General features: G+C 40.6%; 1 protein-coding gene across 1 annotated transcript in view; it reads right to left on the reverse strand.

The window, feature by feature from the left end:
• LOC122796445 (beta-galactosidase-like) overlaps positions 1-22,851 on the reverse strand; it is a 948,601-nt gene extending 925,750 nt beyond the window's left edge. Inside the window, exon 1 of the mRNA XM_044064920.1 lies at positions 22,678-22,851. Within this exon, the coding sequence (XP_043920855.1) occupies positions 22,678-22,755 (78 nt within the window). The 5' untranslated portion in view covers positions 22,756-22,851. The remainder of the gene's footprint in view (positions 1-22,677) is intronic.
• Positions 22,852-23,708: the final 857 nt, after the last annotated feature.

Genomic DNA, 23,708 nt, shown 5'->3' on the forward strand with positions numbered 1-23,708 from the left:
ATATCACACTAACTGAAAAAGCATATGCAATAAAATCCTAGAATTCTAGGATGGATGCAAGAACTGAAATTAACTATTTCAGAAGTCTCAAACATGGCTCAAGCGACATGATTCAAAGCCATGAAAGAGAAATTTTATTTTAAATTTTACTTTACATTTGTTAACTGGGATAGTCTGACTGGACAAGGTCCACTTACAGTGGAGGCCGGGGAGAAAAGCTCCACATTAGTTAAGAAAAAAGCAAAGATTAAATTATAATACAGAAATATATCACACAGAAAATACATATCTACCTTGGGTGTGTTACTACAAAACATAATTCACTTGAAAAGTTATGGGAAATTGGCAATCAACAGAAGAGATTTCAAGGCTGTAGCATGTTTATAGTATGTAAAAGTGGGAAGGAAGGCAAGAGAAGTAGGAAAAGACAGGAGAGAGATTATGTAATACATGGACATACCCAGGAATTCATAAGGTGGGACTGAAGTGAGTTTTTGAACTGTGTGGAATTAAATGCAGAAGTAACAGAAATGGGGAGGTTATTCCAGTTTCTCGCTATAGTGTGAGAGAATAATGCTTTCCCTGCAGTGTTGTTGGCCCGAGACAGAGAGACAGAGGATGATTTGCTGTGTATTGAGTCAGTAATTGACTTAGGGCTGGAGTTTTGTCAGGGTTTCTTACAATGTTGTACGTGATGACTAGTTGGTGGTAACCAAGTAATTGTGGAAGTTCTAACCATTGTAGCTCCCTTAAAGCCAGACAGTGATGGGTACTGAAGGTGGAGTTGCTAGCAAACTTGGCTATTTTATTGCAATGTGACTCAAGTTTGTTGAGGTCAATTTTTCTGACCTGTGTCAGGATTGGTGCTGCATACATTAAAAGTGGACAATAGGCAAGTTTGGGCTAAGGTGACCCATGCCAGATCTGACAGAAAGTTTGTGTGTCTATATAGGGTTCTCATTTTTTTTTTTACGTACCTTTTTGATGGTTTGAAAAATATGGACAAAGTGAAGATTATCTATTTCTACACCGAGGAGTTTAGTATGGGCTAAAGGAGAAATGACAGTACCATTTCTGGAAGTGATAGAAAAGGAAAGAGGAGAGGTTTTAGATTTGTTGGGGGTGAATAGGAGTAATTTAGCCTTCTTGGGATTCAAGATAATTGAATATCAGTAATCCATCTTTCCACGGAGCTGAAGGATTCTAGGGCGAGTTGTTGTAGAGTGGCAAGAGATGGAGCTGAGCAGATTATGGCCAAATCATCTGCATACTGTATAAGTGTGGCATGCTGGGCAGAGGTGTGCAAATTGTTGGTGAAAACAGAGAAAAGAAGCGGGCCCAATATTGAGCCTTGTGGTACACCTATGGTAGTTGGAAGTAGAGGAGATCGTTTGAACCATGCAATAGACAATGGGGCAAAGGATAGGGAGGTTAGAGTATCTAATAGTATGGAATGTGACACCATGAAGAATGCTTTGGAGAGATCTAAGAATATACCATATGTAATTTCTGTGTTGATTAACCAGATTAGTGAAAGAGAGAAGAGCTGCGGCTGTACTGTGGTGTGGGTGGAAGCCGTGTTGGGTGGTGGAGAGGAGATTATGCGTATTCAAGAAATGCATGACTTGAGAGAGTGTATATATTTCTCAAGTAGTTTAGATAAGGAAGACAAAATGGCAATGGGGCAGTAATTTGAGAAGTCATAGGAGTTGCCACCTTTATGCAGTGGGATAATATACCAGACTTTCCACAGTTGGGGGATATAGGCTTCTTGTATGGAGCGTTTGATAAGGATTGAGGTAGGGTAGGACACTGATTCAGCGGCTATGTTTTAGGAAGTTAGCGGGTATACCATCGGCTGCAAGAGTGGTGGGTTTCAGTTTTAAGAGGAGGTGTTTTAATTATAGAGGTGGGAACAGGTGAGTGCTTACGGTTGGCATAGATGTACAGTTATTTTTGGATAGTTTGGTAGACAATGTTTGAATGGCTTCTGTGAAGTGATGATTGAATTAAGAGGCTATGTCATTATTATTATTGGTGGAGGTGGGAGCTGGAGTGATAGTTTCGCCAGGTTTTAGTAGGGAGATAATAGCTTGCCATAACGTTTGGAGATTTTTAGAGTGTTTGCTTTGGGTACCTAGGAAGTAGTTCTGTTTATAAAGTCTTGCTCGTTTTTTGGCCCGATTCCCAAGTTGTTGGCAGTTTTGTTTGGCTAGGCTAGTGTTATCTTTCTTCCAGATTTTCCAAGCCTTAATCTCTAGACTTTAGTAAGGCTCTCATGCTTCTACTTAGCTATGGAGCACATTTTGCTTTTCCTGTAATTTTTCTAATAGGGGCAACAATAATAAGAACATTGGTAAAAGTACTGTTGAAGTAGTTGACTGCCTGGTCTAGTTCGAGGGTTTGTAGTGTTTTCCAGTTGCATTGTTTTAAAGTAGTGTTAAGATCCTGTGGGTTTAAACTTGTGATCATCTCTGATTTGTCTATAGACTATGGGCTTGGGTATGTTTGTACGTTTTCTTAGGAGGAATGTGGGGAGGTGGTCACCAAGGCCATCTGGTAGACAGCCTATTTGGTAATTTTTGGGGGGGCAGTTAACTAGTGTCCAATCAAGAATAGATTGTTTTGGGGATTTTTTGTTCACTCTAGTGGGTTCTTGAATGAGTTGAGAAAGCCCAAATGAATTAATATGGTTAGTGGGGTTGTTGGAGTTGCAGGCTAGCCAGTCAGTATTTAGGTCACATAGCAGAATAGTTTCTTGTGGGAGGTTATCTCTAGTCCACTGTCAGATTTCCTCAATTATAGTTGAGCAGCTTCCTGGAGGGATATAACTGCAAAGAATGATTTTCTTTTTCTTGTTTAGAAATACAGCAGAGCCTAAGGTTTCGGCATTATGAAATTTGGGTAGAGCAGTTTGTAGAGATTGGAGGTTGAGTGAGTTTTTATACAGAGTTGCAACCCCCTCTCCCTTCCTACCTTCTTCATCTAGTCTTAAAATATTATCCTGGAGGGAGGATTTCTTAATTTTGGGTGCTGGGTTTTAGCCAGGTTTCTGTAATGGTCAATATGTCAGGGGAGTAGTGGGTTATGAATGCGTGCAAATCAGGTAAGGTCAGGTAGTTTTGTTAGATATACTCCTGGAGTCAAGGTTAATAAGTGGGTCTGATGTGTGTTTGGTAGAGTATGCTATTGTATGGTCCTGGGTTAAGGTGAATGTCTCTGGAGATGAGTAGCTATTTTCTAATAATAGTTAGTTAAAGTCTAATTGCGTGCGTTATTTCTGTGTTGGCTCCAAATTATGTTTTCGTAGTGTGGGGTCATGGAATGTACTTTGTGTGTATGTGCAGTATTGAGCTGTCATTAAAATACTGTAGAACAGATGGGGAAGTTTATGTGAGTTTTTATATTGTGGAAATGTGTGTTGTATGGAAAGTAGTGCTGTTTAATAGTATGTCAGCATGTTTGGATGTAGTGTAGGCTAGGGTTGTGAGGGTTAGCAAGAGAGATGTTACTACGACTTACATAATTTGTGGAAGTGGTACTTGGGTTATTGGAGGAAGTGTGGTTAGAGAATTGAGGTAGGTGTGGTGGTGTGGGCACTTGCTGCTGTGTGTGTGTGTGTGTCTATTGAGAAATCCCAAGATACACAATATACACAAGACAGGGAAAAATTTGGTGGTGTAGTAATACAAATGTTTTGATTGTAATGAGTTAATTAGCCCCAATAATACCAACAGGAGAAACTATACCAGACATCTTAACTGCAAACAGCAATTCACAGCATGTAGGATGTACTTACTTGAAACCCATAACATCCAAGAAATTACTATCTCCCATAATAAACTGGTTCAGTAACTCCTGCGTGCATACCTTAAATCTGGACAACGCCATTAATAAAAGTGGGACAAAGGCCCAAAATAGGAGCGTTTTTTTAAATACTGCTCTTACAAACTCAAAATTGACAGAATAACTGGCTTTACATTAGCATGAATTTCTAGAATGATTATGAAGTCTGAAATTCAAATGTCTATAGTTATTTTCAAACTTCACTCTTTAATGAATTATCATTAATTTGTCAAAAAAAAAAAACAATTTCATAAAAAACAGACCAAAAATAAGAGGACAAAATCTGGACATTCTGCAAAAATATGGTTGAGAGGTATGCCTACATGGAAGAGCCAAGAAAGAAAATGGTGATGTCAATAGAGTGCAACCAAACAGCAGAAAATCAAGACTGGAGTGTCCCGTTTCTAGGAGTCACAAATTATAAATCCCATAAGGCATCACCATGCAAGTGGGACTACTAACAAAATTATCCGATTTTTCATAATAAAAACGCAGAAAAAATGTTCCACACATTGAGATGTTACCAAACCAACACAGTTACCGGGAACAGCCTGGAAGAATACTCATCCCCCTACCCCCAATTCAAGCCCAAGACTAATTTCATCAGGGATTGCAATTCACGCGAAAAAATAGACTGCATCATAACAGCAACTGGACTCATCTCAAATAACTGCAACACTGACATGGCTCGAGATCTATAACAATAACGCAACATTCTGGACAGCCAAGCATCACTTTGCCAAGGAGGATAAAAAGAAAATATTATACCATGACCAAATTAAACCAATAAATAAAAAAAAAAAAAAAAAAAAAAAAAGAGAGGCACACAGTATATTAAATGTCAGGAAAAATATCAAACTACAGCAAAGGGCTATAGACAACCCATCACATAGTGAATAAATTAAACTCTAGGGGAAAACAGCTTTGGCCCGCTAAGATCTAGCTGTATTCAACTGGACGTATAAGAGAATTTAAGTACCTTTTATCTGCACATTTTTCAAATACGGCATTTAAATTGATTTGTGTTACACTGAACATTAACTGAACTGGAAGTTTTGACTATGTTTTGTCAGTTAGTTCCCCTCCCACCCTGCCTGTTTTTGGTTTGGTGTTAATCTTGGTGGCTTTGAAACTGCCCACCCCTCTTGTAAATTTGTGTTTGGATACTCTTCTGCGCCCATCTCATTTGCTCACTCAACTGAGTGCAGTGAGGTCATATTCTGATTTCAGGCACTCCTACTGTGTACAAAGAGAGCATCTGGGAAAAAAAAAATGTTTTAAGCTTGTTTCCTGCCTTTCCTGTTAAGTGGTCTAGACTGTTTGTAGGCGTCTGAGCCCCCAAGCTTTTCTGTTTTGGAGGGAAGCCTTCTATCTTAATTTTGTTTCTTAGAACTAGCCAGTTTTCTAGTTTGAGCACTCAAATCTGTTTCTTTGAACTCAGCACTTGTTCAGAACTTGTAAGCACTAAATAAGCTGCAAATTACTACAGCACTCAACTTTCCTCACTTGTCTAGAGGAAAGCAGTTTTTAGTACTTAATAAATAAGCACCTATCCAGGCATGTGTAAGGGTCAGCTCCTGGTGATTTCTGCTGTCTACCTGATGAATCTGGGCATCTTGGGGCAATGCAGCAATTGCCTCATGTACACAGATAGCCCTCTCCTCCTACCACCCAACACTACAACTTGTGAGAGATGCACTTATAATGCCAAACTGGAAGCAAAGCTCTCTTCACCCAAGACTGGACTAGACAGTGAAGAGGAGAAGGTAGACACTTGCACCACACTCATCACATAGTCCCTCAAAACCTACACCACCAAAACACACACATAGAAACACAAAACACACACCTACATTCCCGGAGGCTCTCAATAAAAACCTGCCCAAGCATCAGGGACATCCAAAGCAGAAACGCAAACAACCTCCACCCCCCCAACACAACCAAAATGGCACATGTGCCACTCAACCACAGCCCATAAGGCATAACAACGTACCCAACACTCTAGTCATAGGTGACTCTATAGTCAGGCACACTGAAGTTCCACTCACCAGGCTAAACAAGGAGAAAGTTACTGTCAGCTGCCTGTCAGGTGCCAGGATCCACCACATAACACACGCACTCAGGTCACTCCACAAAAAGTACAAATATGACACGGTCATTGTCCATGTTGGTGTGAATGACCCGAGACGTACCTCCCTGGACTACATGAAGAGAGACATGGAGGAGCTGTCTGATCTTGTAGCCTAGGCAGGTATGACCATGGCCCTGAGTAGCATCCTGCCATCACCCAGAATGATGCCACAGTACAAGGACAAAATTATTGACTTCAACAATTGGCTAAGCTTCTGGTGTCATTCTAAGGGGATCCAGTATTTGTCTGCCTGGGACGACATGATTGACAGACCATGATGCTTTGCCAGACATGGCTTGCACCTGTCGCCCTTGGGATTCCGGATACTGGCTAAGGCTCTTGCCACCCCTATAGTGCCTTTTTTAGGCAAGGTTCAAATGACAAATTGACCACCATAACAGGTACATGCAAGCAAAATCTGAGGGTAATGCTACTCAATGCTAGAAGTCTAAACCTCAAAATGCACTCACTCGAGGCACTCCTTAAAATGGAGAACATCGACATCTGTGCAGTGACAGAGACCTTGTTCAAAGCTCCAGAGAGCACCCCTGCATTACCAGGCTATAATTCATACCACACTTTTCGGTCACCTAACCCGGAACGAAGCACTAAAGGTGGATGCGTGTCCATATTCATTAAGGATATCCACACCTCCAGGCTAGTTGCACAGCATAATGCATCCGAGATTATCCAAGTGCAACTAACTCTGGGCAAGACCGCAATCCAAATTGTAGCTTGCTACAGACCCCCCACCATGCCCCAGGATTCCCACTCCTCATTTCTTGATACACTGGAAAGTATCAGGGTACAACCTAACACCCTAATAATGGGCAACTTCAACTACCCCACCATTAACTGGGAAAATTACTCATGTACCAACTCTTTTTGCTCAACGTTTTCTGGAATTCATAAATTCAAACGCCTTGGATCAACTTATTCACACCTCCACCAGTGGCAGCAATATCCTAGACCTGGTCATTACCAACATGGGCAACTGATGTTCCACACCAGAGGTCAATTCCTCGTTGGTCAGATCTGACCACAAGCTAATCACCCTAGATATCCACATCCCACCCCCACCCCCAATTAGGGAAACCACCGTAAAAAACTTCTCCAAAGCCAACTTCACACTTCTTAAGACAGAAGTGGCAAACTTCATGACACCCATGCAGATGGACAATAGAGGTACGACTGCTGAATCCTACACAAATGCACTTTTTATAAGCACTTACACAAGTGCATGGATCATGCTATCCCTAATAGAACCAAGATGCTATCCTCCAAAAAAAGGATAGCCAATCTGGTGGTCCTCTGCCATAAACAAACTACAACAGAAGAAAGAAACTGTTGCAAAAAAAAAAAAAAAAGAGTAAAATCCCATGACTGGAGAATCTCCCTGGTCAACCTCAGTAAGAAGCTGAGATCCCTCATAAAATCCTCCAAAGCTAGTTATGAAAACAAAATTGCCACGGACTCTAAAGACAACCACAAAGCATTCTATAGCTATGTCAAGAATCTCAATGGCAACACTCTGATCTGCTCTGAGTTACAGCACAATGGCACTAATACAGAACCAACTGATATTGCCAACATCCTGGCAGATAGGTTCAGTGCTAACTTTACCCCCCTCTCACCCCCTAGAGGGCCCATCTCTATATTGGAAGAATGCAAAGTTCCTGTAATCATGGCTGCACAGGTAAAAAAACACACTTTCCAAAGCCAAGAACACAGCATCCATGGGACCTGACAATATCCCAGGCTGCGTTCTACATGAACTACAGAATGAACTGGCACCCTACCTAAGTACTATGTTCAGTCATAGCCTCACTTCAGGCTTTGTGCCCACTGAATGGTGCACTGCGACAGTTATCCCACTCCACAAAGTGGGAGCCACAACTGACCCCAGGCACTACTGCCCCATTAGCCTGACAAGCCTGGTCTGCAAGGCCATGGAACTCATAAACAAAGACATTGGTAATCTCCAAACTCTGGACCCTACCCAGTTCGGATTTGTAAAAGGCAGATCATGTCTGCTAAACCTGACTGACTTCTTTGAAGCAGTCACCAAAGCCATAGATGAGGGTAAGGTGGTTCACACAGCTTATCTAGACCTCGCCAAGGCTTTTGACACCATCCCCCCACTCTGGAATTATAGATAAGCTCACTAAACTAGGTATAAATCCCTATGTCACAAGATGGGTTGCCAACTGGCTCATGGACAGAACCCACACTGTGAAAGTAGAAGACTCTAAATCCAACTTCAGACCAGTGACAAGTGGAGTACCACAGGGTACAGTCCTAGGTCCTCTCCTGTTTGGTATCTACTTCTCTGAAGTACAAGCTAACACAGAAGGTCTTTGGCTAACAAAGTTTGCAGATGACTGCAAACTAGGAGCCATAACCGAAACTCTTAACGATGTGGACATATTACAAAAGGGCCTCTCTGAGACAGATGTCTGGTGTAAAAGCCATGGCCTGAAGCTCAATGCCAAAAGGTGTATTGTCATCCCCTTTGGTAAAAACTCTATACCCATGAACTACCACATAGCTGGTAGTCTACTTAACACCGAAAATGTGATGAGACCTTGGGACACAGGTGGACAGCAGTCTCTCCTTTGATAATCACATCCCTACAGTGGACAGGAAATCCTTCTACATGGCTCACCTTATCACAAAAGGTTTCTCATACAGAAAAAAAGAGGTCATTGTTCCCCTGTACTCATCACTCATTAGACCCACTATAGAGTACAACGCCCCTTTTGGTATGTACCTCACAAGACATCTACAACAACTGGAAAGGCCACAGAAATACCTCACAAAGGGGATTACTGGCCTCAAACAGATGCCCTACGCAGACCGCCTCAAAAAACTCCAGCTTTACTCAGTCGCATATCGCTTACTCAGAGGCGATCTCTGCCTAACATACAAAGCTGTCAAACCCAGAGCTGTTGGACATGCCCCACTTAAAGAAATCCCAATCCCTCTGAGCTACACGCTCTGGGGACCTAAACCTTGTCACCACAATAAACAGAACATGCTGGAGGGATAGATTCCTGTCCGAGAGACTTCCCATACTCTGTAACAGACTACCTAACTATGTCAAACAGAGCTCCTCATTAGCACTCTTCAAGAAAAATCTTGATGATTGGATGGGAGATAGGAAATTCACCCTAGGGATCACTTCTGTGGCTCTGCTCGACAGGGGCACAGGAAAATTATTTTCTTGGGTGGCAAAAGCCAGGGTACATTTTTGGCTAGGCTTATATAGGCCATAGGGCCAATAGCCTAGTACCTACCTACTTATGAAAATAAGGTGACATTAGACAACCCCAATAGAACTGCCATCACTCCAACAAACCAACAAAAATATGTATACTACTTCAGCTGTAAAGGGAAACATCACAACAAAAAACATTAAGCAATTAACCATTTTCCATTTCCATATTGCAAACATACAGAAAATAAAAAAAAATAAAAATATCAAAGACCATGGCTCAATCCATAAATTATCATTGTATCATCTAAACCATACCAACAGAAAGGAATTGAAAAGGATACTTCACATCTTTATAACTGACTCTCCTGTTCAAAAGTGGTGAAGCAAACAGAACTGAAAATTATGAGCCTACTAGCATTTTAAGGAAATCAAGAACCAGGAAATGGATCACCCACACTCAGCTATCATAAAGACTTCCAACATAGTCTTATACAGATTTAAAACTGGTCATAGCACTAACAGCATTTCTAAACTTGTTCAGGAAGTAGCAGAGAGCTGTGACAAAAAAGTAAGTAATGCACTATTCCTGGATTTCAAAGCATTCAATGTGGTAAACCTCTTAAAATGCCATACAAACATTAAAAAGGCACAATTAAACTTCTCCCCCAGCTACAGTGACCTCCGAGACTGAAGTTGTGCAACAGTGGAAGTACTGCGGCATAGCGTTTTTTTTGTCTCACCACTCAGCATAAAAAACATCTAATCCTGTCATTTACTTGCAAAACAATGGAGTAGTTGAGACAGGGGCAGTCTCATCACAGATCTCCGCTAGTAGTATTTGAAACCATGGATTTAAAAGTATGACAGGATGAGAAGTGGTTCTATGCGATTTTAACTGTTCACAAAGATCAGGTTAATAATGGTTTGCCATTCAAGCACCTTCATTATATCAATACAAGGAGAAAAAACAAAACTAAAAGCAAAGAAAATAGTAAAATTCTAATCAGATAAATAGAAATAAACACACAATAAACAAATAGAAGACACCTCACTCTTGGTTTCAGTCCTTTCATTTCTTCACACAATTCAGTCATTTTCAGTTCTTCATACAAGATGGATAAGCACTTTGTTGTGGTCCGTTTTGTTTGGTTCCTGGTTTGATAGGCACTAAGTGACTTGATGGGAAAATCTGCTACTTATATAGACATTTTTCAGAGGGAAGGGGTTGGACTTACACATGTGGCTTTCCCTGATTGGTATACGAGGGGGTGCCAGAGGGGTGCCAGAGATCAGTGGGTATGGCCACATACTGGGGTGATCTGGTGTGTTAATGAGGTAACAGCTGGAGGGAAAACATCAAGACACATGTAGCAAGTAGAACATACATGTAAAACACCCCATCTGATCTTCAGTGTTTAAGACAAGATACTTGTTCAACCTTGTTTCAAATCAAACCAGGGGACACTGTAAATGGCTGAAGTACACGTTTGATTACAAGGAGGTATAGTTGGATTCTGCTGTGGTGCTTTTACCTAATACTTTATCAGATCCATCCTTTATCTGAACAGAGAAAGAATGCCATTGGTACAAACATTATAAAGAGTGCAGAGATGAAATCGTGCTTTCTTGATCAGTGCTCAAAGTGCCTGCTACTTTTAAAATGCCCTCCCACCATGCTTAGTGCGCCTTGTACTTCTCCGACCCTTTAAAAGTGTATTTTTAAATTTACTGAAGCGAAAATGCAGAAGTTACTACCACAGTTAAGCTACTGTAAATTAAAATGGAAATTAGAAAATAAAGTAGCCTTTCCATTTGAAATTTATGTGGGAGGAGGGACAAAAAAATCACTTTTCCAGAGGATTTTTCAAAAATCCTTCACCACAGCAAAGTTCCCAATGAATGCCTTTTAAAAAGAATGAAGGAATAGTAGACTGAACAGAGGCAAAATAACTAACAGCACAGCATAGCTGTAAATCATGAGATTGCATGGTAAAACTTGAAAATCTTACATTAATGCTTTAGCCAAGATTACTCTTCACCTCAGCTAAAGCTAAAAATGTGTACTACAGCATGATGAGATGTCTGACGTCATTGTTAAGCAGCAAATAGTGTTGTCGGGTGTCTCTTACGGTCTCTGCCCAATAAAGTAAATAATAGCTGGGCAACTGGTCCTTCATTCCCTTTTTTCACCAGTTACAGGCTGAAATACTGCCTTCTTTCCTGGGGTGATCTCGGGACCATTTTATTTTTAGTTAAGTTCCTAACTTGGAAAAAGGACTGCTAAAGCAATAATGTAATTAGCGTTTTATTTTTTTTTAATATAGGTATACATACACACACACATAATATATATGAATACATAGACGTATATGCCCTTTTCCCCACTGGCCCCCCACATGGGTGGGTATAATTTTTTTTTTTTTTTTTTGTGAGATGGCCAAGCGGTTACTTACCTCCAGTCAGAAGTCTGTGTTTCGGATGTCGGTGTATTCGTCTCGGTAAAGTGAAAGTCAGTGATGTGAAGAAGATCCATATTATATATATATATATATATATATATATATATATATAAACGCGCGCACACACATTACACTAATGATAAATCTTTACATGTACATTAATATTGATTAGTGATGACATTTTTTTAGAATAGAACCAGCACAACCAGTAGCAAGTCAGAGCAGCCAGGTGCTACAAAGTACTAGCAAGCTCACAGGAGTACAATAGTTCTAACTTGCAAGACAATATTTACAACCTCAACCCCATGCTCCCAGCCCGTGAGTGTGACATTGGTTTCAGTATCCCTGAAATCAGACTTGGAGTCTGGACACAATGAATATCTTGCACCACTCTGTACAACCAATTTGCCTGTAATAATGGATGACCCACTGTCATATATGATGCAGTCTACTTCTTATGCAGGTGATAGTGTCAAAGAGGTGTCAGGCACAAGACGCCACGCCATGTGGTCTGGCATTTATGTAAATGGCACAGTGAGAAGATGCCACGCCATGTGGGCTGGCATTTATGTAAATGGCACAGTGAAAAACCCTAGTGATAGCGGTAACAAAAAATTGCAGGGTAGACAAGGCCACACCTGTAGATCAGTGTGATACTGTACTGCATTTCATAATTTTGTACAGCCTGTGGGCTCATCAGTTCCTATGCTTAGTGAAAAAAATGACCTTCACTTTTTCCATCTTATTTTTCCACCATCACTGAAGAGACAAACTAGTACAATTTGCAGGGTCAGTAGGCTTCAGGAAAGGTGGACACATGGACACCAGTCAGTGCTGAGGACATTAAGGCACTCCTTAGAATGCATTTCTATGAGCATAGTACCTCCTCCAGAGTACAGCAAATACTGGGATATGAATCCTTGGTAGGGCAATAAGCCCCATCACAAAGGTAATGCCCTCATGTACGCTCTGAAAAAAATTTGACAGTACTTTCACCTTAATGACACCAACCCCCAAGAGGTCAGCCACACCAGATAAACTGCACCATACACAGCCGATGCTGAATGCTCTTATTGAGGGTTTCCACAGCCAGTATAACCTCCTAGAGGGGTGTCTATAATGAAGCTATGGTGGCATTTCAAGGTAGCTTGAGCTACCGTCAATACATGCCAGTCAAACCTTAAAAATATGGTAACTAGGTGTGGGTGCTGGCTGATGGCCACAATGGCTACATCAGTAACTTGCAGATCTACACAGCAAAGGAGGAAGGGACACCTAAGGTCAGACTTGCACATAGTGTAGTCACAGATCTCACAGAGAGTTTGTATGGTAAATATCAAGTGTATTTTGACAACTTCTTCACATCTGTAGGCCTGTCTAATGCATTACTGCAGCAGGCGTTGTACTGTTGTAAGACCATGTGCACCAATTGTGCAGGATGGCCACAAAATCTCAATGTGGACATGAGGAATCTCCATAAAGGAGACATTCAGTGGAAGCGTGGCCCATTGTTAGCAGGAAGACTGTACAACTGACTGCAACAGCATGGAAAGACAATTAAAACTGATTCAATACAACTTAATTCTGCTGTGCCGAGAAGACAGAAAGAGGTCACCTGTATTCACATACCATGTCCATCTCTCTTGTCTTGGTACAACTACAAGAAAGGTATTGAGGATGCAGATCAGTTGACAGTACAATATATCACAGGAAGAAGAGCTGTGAAGTGGTAGATGCATCTCTTCTGGTTCCTGTGGGATGCGGCAATTGCCAAAGCATTTCTTACATTTAGGGAAAGTGGTAAATCACCTGGTTTATTTCCATTATGGAAATTTCCGCCCATAAAACGCAAATTGATTTCCATGAGTAGTTGTCACAGATGTTAGCTTGACATCTATTAAGTTCTACAATTCAGAAAAAGATCCCTCCACTCAGGGGGATGAGCAGACCATTGCAACAGCGACCACATTATACAATTAAAATGCACAAAGCTAGATACCATGGTTGTATGTTACAAATTAAGTGTATAGAGCTGTCATAAGGATGCAACTTGTGCATTGACTGGTATCCATCCTAGCACAGTTATGCAGAGGCAGCTGAGTCACTACAGTGAATACTAGGCTAACTGCCCTGAAGAGTCGTTTTAAGTCTATCCAATAATCTGATGTCAGAAGCAAACCCTGCACCTTGCGTCTCTGAAGTGAAAACCTTAACCACTACCACAGTGATTGAAGCCGAACTAAACAAAAAAAGTTATGTACTCACCATAACGTTCCATGTGAATTGTCCATCTCACCTTCATTCTGTACTGGTGGGTTTGGAACCGATCCTCGGTTCCGACTCTGCCTTTTACAAAAGCTTGAGGTCTCCAACTAGCTTGTGGCTTACCCCTACCCCATGATGCTCTAGGGGAATTCTTCAGATCTTGTTTGCTGGTATACTAAAAATGCACATACAAGATTTTATTCTTTACAAGCCAAGAAGAGGGTCAAAGAATATTAGATGCCAAATAGTAACCTCTCAATCCTCCAGGAGCCAAAGGCTGGGGGTAGGAGGGTGGGATGCAAGAATGAAGGCAAGATGGACAACTCACATGGAACGTTATGGTGAGTACATAACTTCTTTATGTGATGTTGTCCTGTCTCAACTTCATTTTGTACTGGTGGGACAGCGTCCCTAGCACCATCTTTCTTGGGTGGCTCACGGGAGAACATTCTTCAGAACAGTGGACCCAAAAGAGGCCCTGTCCCTGGAGGCCAAATCCACTTTGTATTGAATGATCAAGGTATGAGACCTTGCCCATGTTGCTGCAGCACAAATGGTATCAATTGGCAGTTTTGCAAAAAAAGCAGAAGTAGAAATAGCCCTGGTATAATGAGCTCTTATTTTGCCAGGAAGTTGTTTACAGACTGGTAGGCGAATGCAATGCAATCTGACAACCATCTGGAGAGTGGATTTAGCTACTGGAGCACCTTTCTTGAGTCTGAAAAGGATACAAACAAGTGGTCAGTCTTTCTAAAGTCCTTTGTTCTGTGCAAGTAGAAATGCAATTGTCTGTGTACATCTAGTTGGTGTAACATTCTGCCTTATTGTCATTCTTGGGGAAAAAACTGGTAAGTCTATAGACTGGTTTAAGTTTGAATCGGAGCATACCTTTGGTAGAAAGGACGTTTTTGTACGAAATGACACTCTGACCTTATGGAACAGTATACAAGGAGGTTTGATGGACAATGCTTGTAGCTCCAAAACCTGCCTAGCTAAAGTGATTGCTACTAAGAAAATCATCTTCCAGGTTAAAAACTTAAGGTCATAGGATGATGCAGGCTCAAAGGGGAAAGGATTATATGGAATAATACAAAATTTAGGTTCCATGGGGACTAGAGGTGGTTTAATGGGTAGTTTTAAAAAGGTTAGTACCTCTCAAGAAAGCTTTGCAAAGTCTGTGGGACATAATATTCGGATCCCTTCTCTAAAATGGAAATTAGAGATTGCTGCTAGTTGAACTCTAATAGTAGCTGCAGCTGCCCCCTCCTGAAAAAGCTTTGCTAAAAATTCCAGTATGGAGGGTATAGGTACAGAGAAAGGGTCAAGATGATTTTCCAAAGCCCAGGAGGAAAACATTTTCCATTTGCCGAGCTGGAATCTTCTCTTAAAAGCTTTGCGAGAAGAAATCAAGATATGTTGCACTGAAGGTGAAAGGTCAGGTAGCTTGGCTATGTTTGGAATCGGAGCAGCCATGCTGTCAACTTGTACTCACCATAACGTTCCATGTGAATTGTCTTCCCATCGGGTGAGTTAGAAGATCAGGAACTGGGTCCAGAACCCAGAGGAGGTCACAAGAAGGGGACAATCCAAATGTAACCCCTGCAGGTACGGCAGGTGCACGGCTCAAAAAGCCATCATATCAGTCCAAAAGAAGGAGCCAGCACAACGTGGTTGGGAAACAATAACAATCCATATATTAGCAAAAACATAGACCGGTTTCAGCAGTAATGACAATGCCTTCTTCAGTGTAAAGAAAGATTTCACAACAAGCCATATTTATTGCAAAATGAGAAAAGCAACTCATGTTGATTGGCTGGTCATAATTGCTCATTGAGTCCAGGTGGAAACAACCACCTAGCCTAACTATCAATCTTTTTTCTTTCTGATTCAGTATGTCAAAAACCCTGCCAGTATTTCGGCTACTAAATTGTTTGGTTTTATCTATTCTGGCACAATGGACACAATATCCACATGGGAAACATCCAAAAAGAAGTCCCACTGTTAGGCTAGACTGATGTAATATGTTAGATGTCCCATGTTTATAATGATTGAAATGGGACCCTAATGTTTTGCCCCTTCTGTATCCAAAAAGACATCCTTCTTGAAGCATATTAGCCAGTCAGTCATCGGACATCAAAATATTCCAATTTTGCTGAACTACATGAGAAAGTACATGGGTGTTCCATCCATATGTTATCAACCTGAGACACAAGAATGGGAACCAGATTTGACAAGGCCAGTATGGGGCGACAAGTATTAAAGCCCTTCCCAATGCACTGGCTTTCTGAAGAAACCTGAAGGTAAAAAGGTCGCAGCAAGGCTGACCCCATTTTCGGAAAATCGTTTCCACTTATGTTTTGTTTCAGGGACCACTCGGGAGGCATCAGTATTGCCCTGCTGAGTTTGTCTGCCATCACATTGGATTTCCCCAGGATGTGCATTGCTACCAGAAAGCATTGGGAGGAGGTTGCCCACTGCCACACACTCTCGACAAAGGGGGTAAGATCTGGTTCCTCCTTGTTTATATACCATACAACTGACATTGTCCATTTGGACAGCAGTCATTCCTAGTGGAAGAGAGTCTTGGAATGCCTGCAATACAAGAATCACCACTCATCTCTAGGACACTGATGTGCAAGTGGGCCTCGTGATCCTGCCAAGTGCCTTGAACTGCCCTTCCCTGATGATGACCCCCATCTGGGAAGCATCTGTGGTCACTGTGGCCAACGGTTGTGGAAGCAAAGGGTCAACCTAAAGTCACTTGGAGTGCAGCCACCAACGAATGTTTCTCCTGCAAGATTCTGCTAACATGATCTGGTGTGGCATCGAAGTTCCTGCATGGACCACTTATTGAACAGCAGCCACTGTAGAATTCTCATGTGCAGCCACACTAACGGAATTACATTTATTGCTGCTGCCATGATGCCTAGTACTTTTAAAACTGTCCTTGCTTGAAATCTTCCTTTTGAAAAGAAGGTCTACAACCTGTCACCGAAGGGCTTGTACTTTTTCTGGGGGAAGCATTACCATCACTTTAGTATCTAGATCTGCGCCTATAAAAATGATATGTTGTATTGGCAATAAGGCAGATTTTTCATAGTTTAGTTTATTGTGATCTCTAAACATGAATAGAGTTTCAGAGTGGTGTCTCTTGCTTCTGTTAGTAGATGCTTGGTGGTAGCAGTTAGGAACCAGTCGTCTAGATACAGAAACACTCTGAATCCTAGATGTCACAGGGGATGTGATGAATTTTATTTGGCGTCCAGGGGATAGGCTCCACTGAATATGGAGACTCCTATGCCTTTCGACAAACTAAATCCATAAGTTCATCGAAAGGCGGAGATACCAAAGTAGCATAAGGGTGAGACCCAAAAGCCTTCAGGTAGACAGATTCCTCATCAGAAGGGTTGATTGGCTTCCAGCCGCCTCTCTGCTTAAGAATTTCTAGGATGTCTGCAAAGGCGACTGTGGGGACCGTTCTGACTCATCAAGGTCTGTGTCAGATGTGATAGACTCCTCTGGGGAGTCCAGAAGCTTCCACTTGCAAGGGACCTCTTCAGAAGGACAGTCTAGAGAGGTTTTGGAAAAAGTAATCAAAAAATACCACAAAACCCAACATTATCCTAGTCCCATTTAAATCTAATGAGGAATGGCAAGTCGCCCAGCCTGAGAGAGATGCAGAAAAAAAAAAAAAAAAACACAGGAAATGTGTCAGTTAGGAAACCTGTAACTGGAAGGTGTGAGCTATTGAAAGAATAAAGCTGTCAAGGTGAAGCCTACAACTAAACCAATTAATTACCTATGTGCCTATGGGGCCAAGCTATGCAATTGTAGCATATGGGATGGCCGGTTGCTAAGCAACTCTTTGGGGGGGGGTAACTATAAAACAGCAAACCATGCCAAGTCATAAGAGATGCCGTAAAAGCTCCTGCCCAGAGCAGAGTACATCAAAGGCTTAAATACAGGGTTTATCAGCAGAATGATAAGACAAAGCCCTGACATATGATCCTTCCCCAGGAAACAGGCCTATTATGGTCTACCAAGGTTCTAGCAAGGGAGGTATGCAATACTGAAGACAATGGCCCTCTTAAGGGCTCCACTGCCTGGGAGCCAGTAAGCTGAATCATCAATATGCCAGGTCTGGGTAATCTAGTAAATAGAGAGGATCTTAATTGTCTTCAATAAAACACTGTACTGACTACTTTGGCTAGTCAGGTTGAGGTCAATGCCAAGTTAAAGCCTACAGGAAAAGCAGGGATAAAGATAGTGGGGAATAATGGTCAGAAAAACAATAGTGCACCTCAGCTTTCCCCATCCAAAACTTCCAAACATAGGATACTATGTACAAACAAACCTACAAATTGTAGCCACAGCAAACCTGGATAAGATTCTGAACAGCAAACATCACATTGTCAAAGGTCCATATAGTCAAAGCTACATTTTTCCCGGTAACATGTTTAAGGATCAGATTAATAACGAAGATAGTATTGCCAGAAAATTGATGCTTTTGGACTGTGGTGTTGGTGAAATTTTGAATTAAGTGGACTTGTAGTAGATCACAGTTAATCAAAAATAAATTAAATAAGCCCAAACTGTTCCCCGAAGGCATGACAGTAAAATTAAATCTCAAATATTTTCTGCACACATTAAAAGCATGAATTTCTAGGGAGAGAAAAAAAAAAAGACACTGGTGCTGAAAAGAACAGGACAGCATAGGCTAAAATGGATAGACAGCATTTGTGAAGTACTGAAAGTGAATTTGCAAGAACCAAAAAGAAAGAAATAGACCATTGAGACAAGAACAAGCAGAAATGAAAATAAAACTGCAAGTGGAGCAATATTAATACTTAATGGCTGCATCAATGTTAAATGTTTACTGAAACCATGCCTTCTAAAATAAATATGTTTAGATCATCAGTGATTTTTAGAAGTCTTTAAAAATGGAGTAGTACGAAAACAGTTGATTAATGACCACATATAGGCACACGTTTGCTGTAATATTTTGTATGAAGTCTATTTACTGAATAAATGGCATGGTCTGCAGTTTGTGTCTTGTGGAAATGAATAACCAGTGACAATGTGATTAAAGACTTATTTGTGCATTCTGATATATTGTATGATGAAAGCAGTAAACCACTGAAGCATCACATCTGGAGGCACGCACACACATGTATACACATATACACACGCACAGATTTTATTTTTATATATTATATATATATATATATATATATATATATATATATATATATATATATATATATATATATATATATATATATATATATATATATAGTGTGTGTATGGGGCGGCCATGGTGGTGCAGTGGTTAGCGTTGTCGCCTCACAGCAAGAAGTTCTCCGGTTCGATTCTCGGCTGGGGTGCTTTCTGTGCGGAGTCTGCATGTCCTCCCTGTGGTCACGTGGGTTTCTACCGGGTGCTCCGGTTTCCTCCCACATCCCAAAGACATGCAGTAGGTGGATTGGACACTAAATTGGCCCTAGGTGTGAGTGTGTGCGTGTGCCTTCTGTGGAAGTTTGGGCGCCAGGCTGGCAACTCGACACTGTAAAACTCCACTGCCAATCATGAGCGGACAGATGGTTCGCTATGGCGACCCCTAACCGGGAAAAGCCGAAAGAAGAAGAAGATCTGGAGGCATTTTGTTTTCCTTATTGCATTTGCAAGTGAGAAGCAGTAGTTGACAGACATACAGTGTTAAAGTCGGAGGTCATGAAGGATTAAACAACTAAAAAGTATCGACAGCAACCTTGCTTTCAAGCAACACATTAAAAATGCAATAAACTCCAAAGAAAGAGTGGGCTCTTATACAGACTCTAGCTCAGCTCAGCCTATCATTTACAAGAAAAACACTGCTAAATCAGTGTTCCTGACAAAAGCGTTTTGTTGAATTTCTGCCATAAGAAATTTAAACAAAAACATATAAAACAACCTACAACAAAATTTGTTGCAAGCACGCCAAAAGTACATAAAGGAAACATTCACCCATAACCTTCTATACATGAAAATCTAGTACATCACCCAGAGAACCACAGTCCTCAAACACACACTTAGCTTATAGTGCTGGAAGTAACATTGAAGTTGGTGCCCCTAGCATCTAAAAAGGGGAAATGCTACCAGACAAACTAAAAACAGCCAAAGATGGTATATTCCTTGAAATACAAATTAAAAATTCCCCTGCTATCCTGCAACACAACCTTTACATAAATATAGCCTAACCACAACTTGCCATTTGATGCACAAGAAGAAAGCACTAAATATAAACTTAATGAAAAATCACCCAATGTGCCCTATGTTACCAGAAACACTTAAAATACATAGAGCACAAACTAGGCATGTAAAAGGCATGACAGCAATAATTTCCAAAACGGGCCTGGGAATATCTATGAATCAAAAAGGCGGCTGAGTTTTATGAGCAATCATGTATTATCAGTACTCTTCCTTCAGGCCACACCTTTCTCAAGTCATACCAGTCAATTCCAGACAGAAATTTGTGGATCATCATCCAATCATCTAATTTATGTTTAAAAAAAGAGACAGTAAGTTACACTGCCGAACATGAAAGGTAAAGCTTACATCAGATGTTTGGAATGCACTAGGGTATAATCTTTCCCTCCAAAATGTTTATTTATATGAAGATTTAGGTCCCTGGTTGTAACAATGGTGGAGACCTTGGACTTGCTGTGAAACAGTAGGCTATACCCCTCTACCTCTTAGCGTTAAGAAATCTGAGGCAAGCATAAAATAATTGGGGGGGAGGGGCACAAAAATGGGGACATATTTTAAATATTGCTCTTATAAACTTAGAAGGTTGCTAAGACAACATAATTTGTGTTAGGAAGCATTTTCTGAAGGATATAAAGTCCGATACTCAAATGTTTGTCATCATATAGTGACTTCAGTCCTCAACGATGTGCCAGAAAACAAATGTTATGAGAAAATATTAGGCATAAATCTGGGCATTCTATGAAAATGTGGGCACTGCACAGCACAGTTGAAAGGAATGCAGGAGTTACAGAAAAATCAGATCTCTAAAGGTGCGTGTATGCAGTAGGGTTGCCACCTTTTCAAATGGCCAAAGTGGGACATTTTTGGTACAAACATCAGATTTTACAAGCCGACACGGGCCAACACATACCCATGGTCAGTACAAAGATTAGAACTTAACTTTTTTGCCTAAATAAAAGCTTATTCTTGTAGCATTTTAGTTGCTTATTCTGTTTCTTATAACATTTAGGTATTTTAGATACAGAATAACTGTTTTATGCAACTATTACATAAAATATAGGAAATAATTTTGTCCTAAAATCTCAGGACATTTGCCATTTTTACAAATTTTTGTCAGGACACAACTGCCCAAAGAGGGACTGTCCCTCGCAAAGTGGGACAGGTGGTAACCCTAGTATGCAGCAGACATCTACTCTAAATGTCTTAAACGCATTTTGTGACTTGCCGCCTATTTTATTTTTCTTACGATGCAATGTGCTGTTATAATGAAAAAGTTCATCTACGTAAGACGAGCCTGACTTCTCTGAAAATGGCTTTATGCCTACTAGGTTAACCCAATCAGCAACACACAAACATGTGAATACAACATTCCCTCTTTAGTCCAAATACTACAGCTCATCTACATACAGCCAGTAATATTTTTTTAAAACAGAATAGAACTATCACAAAGATAGTACAAGTTATTTTTACGAAATTTACAACTCAGTTCAAAGTCTTTCGGATTTTCCCGGTTAGGAGTCACCATCGCCACAACTCCGGTCCACTAATGATTAGCAGTGGATTTTTACGGTGCCAAGTTGCCAGCCCGACGCCCAACCTTCAAGGAAGGCACACCCATTCACGCACGCACCTACCCGCATGTCTTTAGACGTCATTCAAGCTTTATTTTTTAAAAATATATATTTGTTTTACTCCTTTGTTCTTTAACGTGTGCTAAAAGCTGGAGCTTCATGGTCCCCCTATCCAGGTCCTAACTAGTAGTGTCACATTCACCTGTTGTAAAAACCTAACAGTCTCATGTACACACCTGTGTGGAAACCAGGAGCTTTCTTCCTGAATTATAACAAAGTTTAAAACCAGGAAATGGTCATGTTTAAGGAACTGCCAAAATCAGTCTGGTGTAACAATATGGCAAGAAGTCACAGGCATTACAATACTTGTAACTGTATCACGACTTCTACAAACCAGACCATTGAGAAGTTTAACACCCCACTGGAAAATGGGTCCTTCTGAATATTATCCTTTCAACGGTAAGAACATCAGATTAAACATACACACACATTATATATAATCTATATATAAAATCAGTTAACTAAGCACGGGATGGGGAGGCAAAATTTATAGCATATTATCATGAAAAACATGCAAACAGCTTTGAAATAAAATGTGAGTACAGTTTACTGCAGCATAATAATAAGGTTAAAGCGTGCGCAAGCGCAAAGTACGCTTGGCTACTCTGCAAATTGACTTGTACTGGCAGTAGTATTTCAATTAGAACGATAATCAGAAATATACTACTGGTGAAGCAAAGATGCAATTCCCCCAAGATCCAGTTTACACAAGCTATGGATTTTATAGAAGTTTAAACATGGATTAGTCTTAATGCAAAACACAGAGTAACATTACACAATTTTTCTGAACGCGGAAGTCGCTACTATAACCGGCAACGCTTGAATTTTTGTTTAAAAACAAGTGAAATAATTGCAAAAGTATCGTAAAAGTAAATTACTCACAGCAGTCCATGTTAATGTACTGATTATCGTTAGAAAGAGCAAGTGAGAGAGACAAAACACACTAACAAACGAAGCCATCCTGCGCTACGGAATAAAATGCAAGTCTTATGATCGTTGAAGTAAAAGTCGGCTGACAAAAGTATGAACACGCCTCATTTGCAAAGGACGAGAATTACACCAGCGGCGCCGCTAGAGGGGATAGGCATTTCATATTTCAGGCGATACCCACCTGTATAATAAATGAATGTGTAAGTACTCGATTGCCTGACTTAGCAGCATCAGCGTATATCCCAACTACTGTCGAGTTGTCTCAATCCTACTACGGGCACTGTAGGGTAATTATCATTTCCAAAATTTATTTTACATTTATTGACCGGGATAGTCCGACTGGATGCATGTCCATTTTGAGCGGAGGCCCGGGGAGAAAAGCTCCAAAGGTAAGCAGATACAGCATTACAGAATACCAGCATTACATATTACAAAGACTATTTACAGAGATTACATAAGTAAGCAAGTCTAACAAGTTGTACAGGTTAGAGCTAATCCTGAGCACAAATCAGGATTAAATTAAATTACACTGTAAACTGGTTAACAGATTTTTACACATTTTAGAGAGAGTTAGCCAGGCTTGATACATGTACAAAATGGTACCTTTTACACGGAAAATACCCACGATGAACGTATATAACAAGGTTTCACTTTATTGGCTGGGAGTCAATGTTGTAGAATTTTTATTTTCTGTTTGTATCAAACGAATACGTTTCTGCCCTATAATAATATTTTTCTACAGCAGTAAAGTTAGAACATGTTTCGTTAATAAAGCATTTATTTCCCATGCCCCCACCCCCACCCCCACCCCCACCCCCAGAACAGAAAACAAACAAAAAAAAACTGCTCAAATAGAAATTGTCCTGCAGATGAGGGACAAGTGGTAACCCTAGAGCAATAACCAAAAGAAGGGGGGTACAAAGTACATTACGTCAAAACTTCTGTTAATTCAGAAAATAGTTTTAAAGTGCTTTGAATTTTTT

Source organism: Protopterus annectens, chromosome 3.part0 (genome assembly GCF_019279795.1).
Source record: "Protopterus annectens isolate FY-2018-M chromosome 3.part0, PAN1.0, whole genome shotgun sequence".
NCBI lineage: Eukaryota > Metazoa > Chordata > Ceratodontiformes > Protopteridae > Protopterus > Protopterus annectens.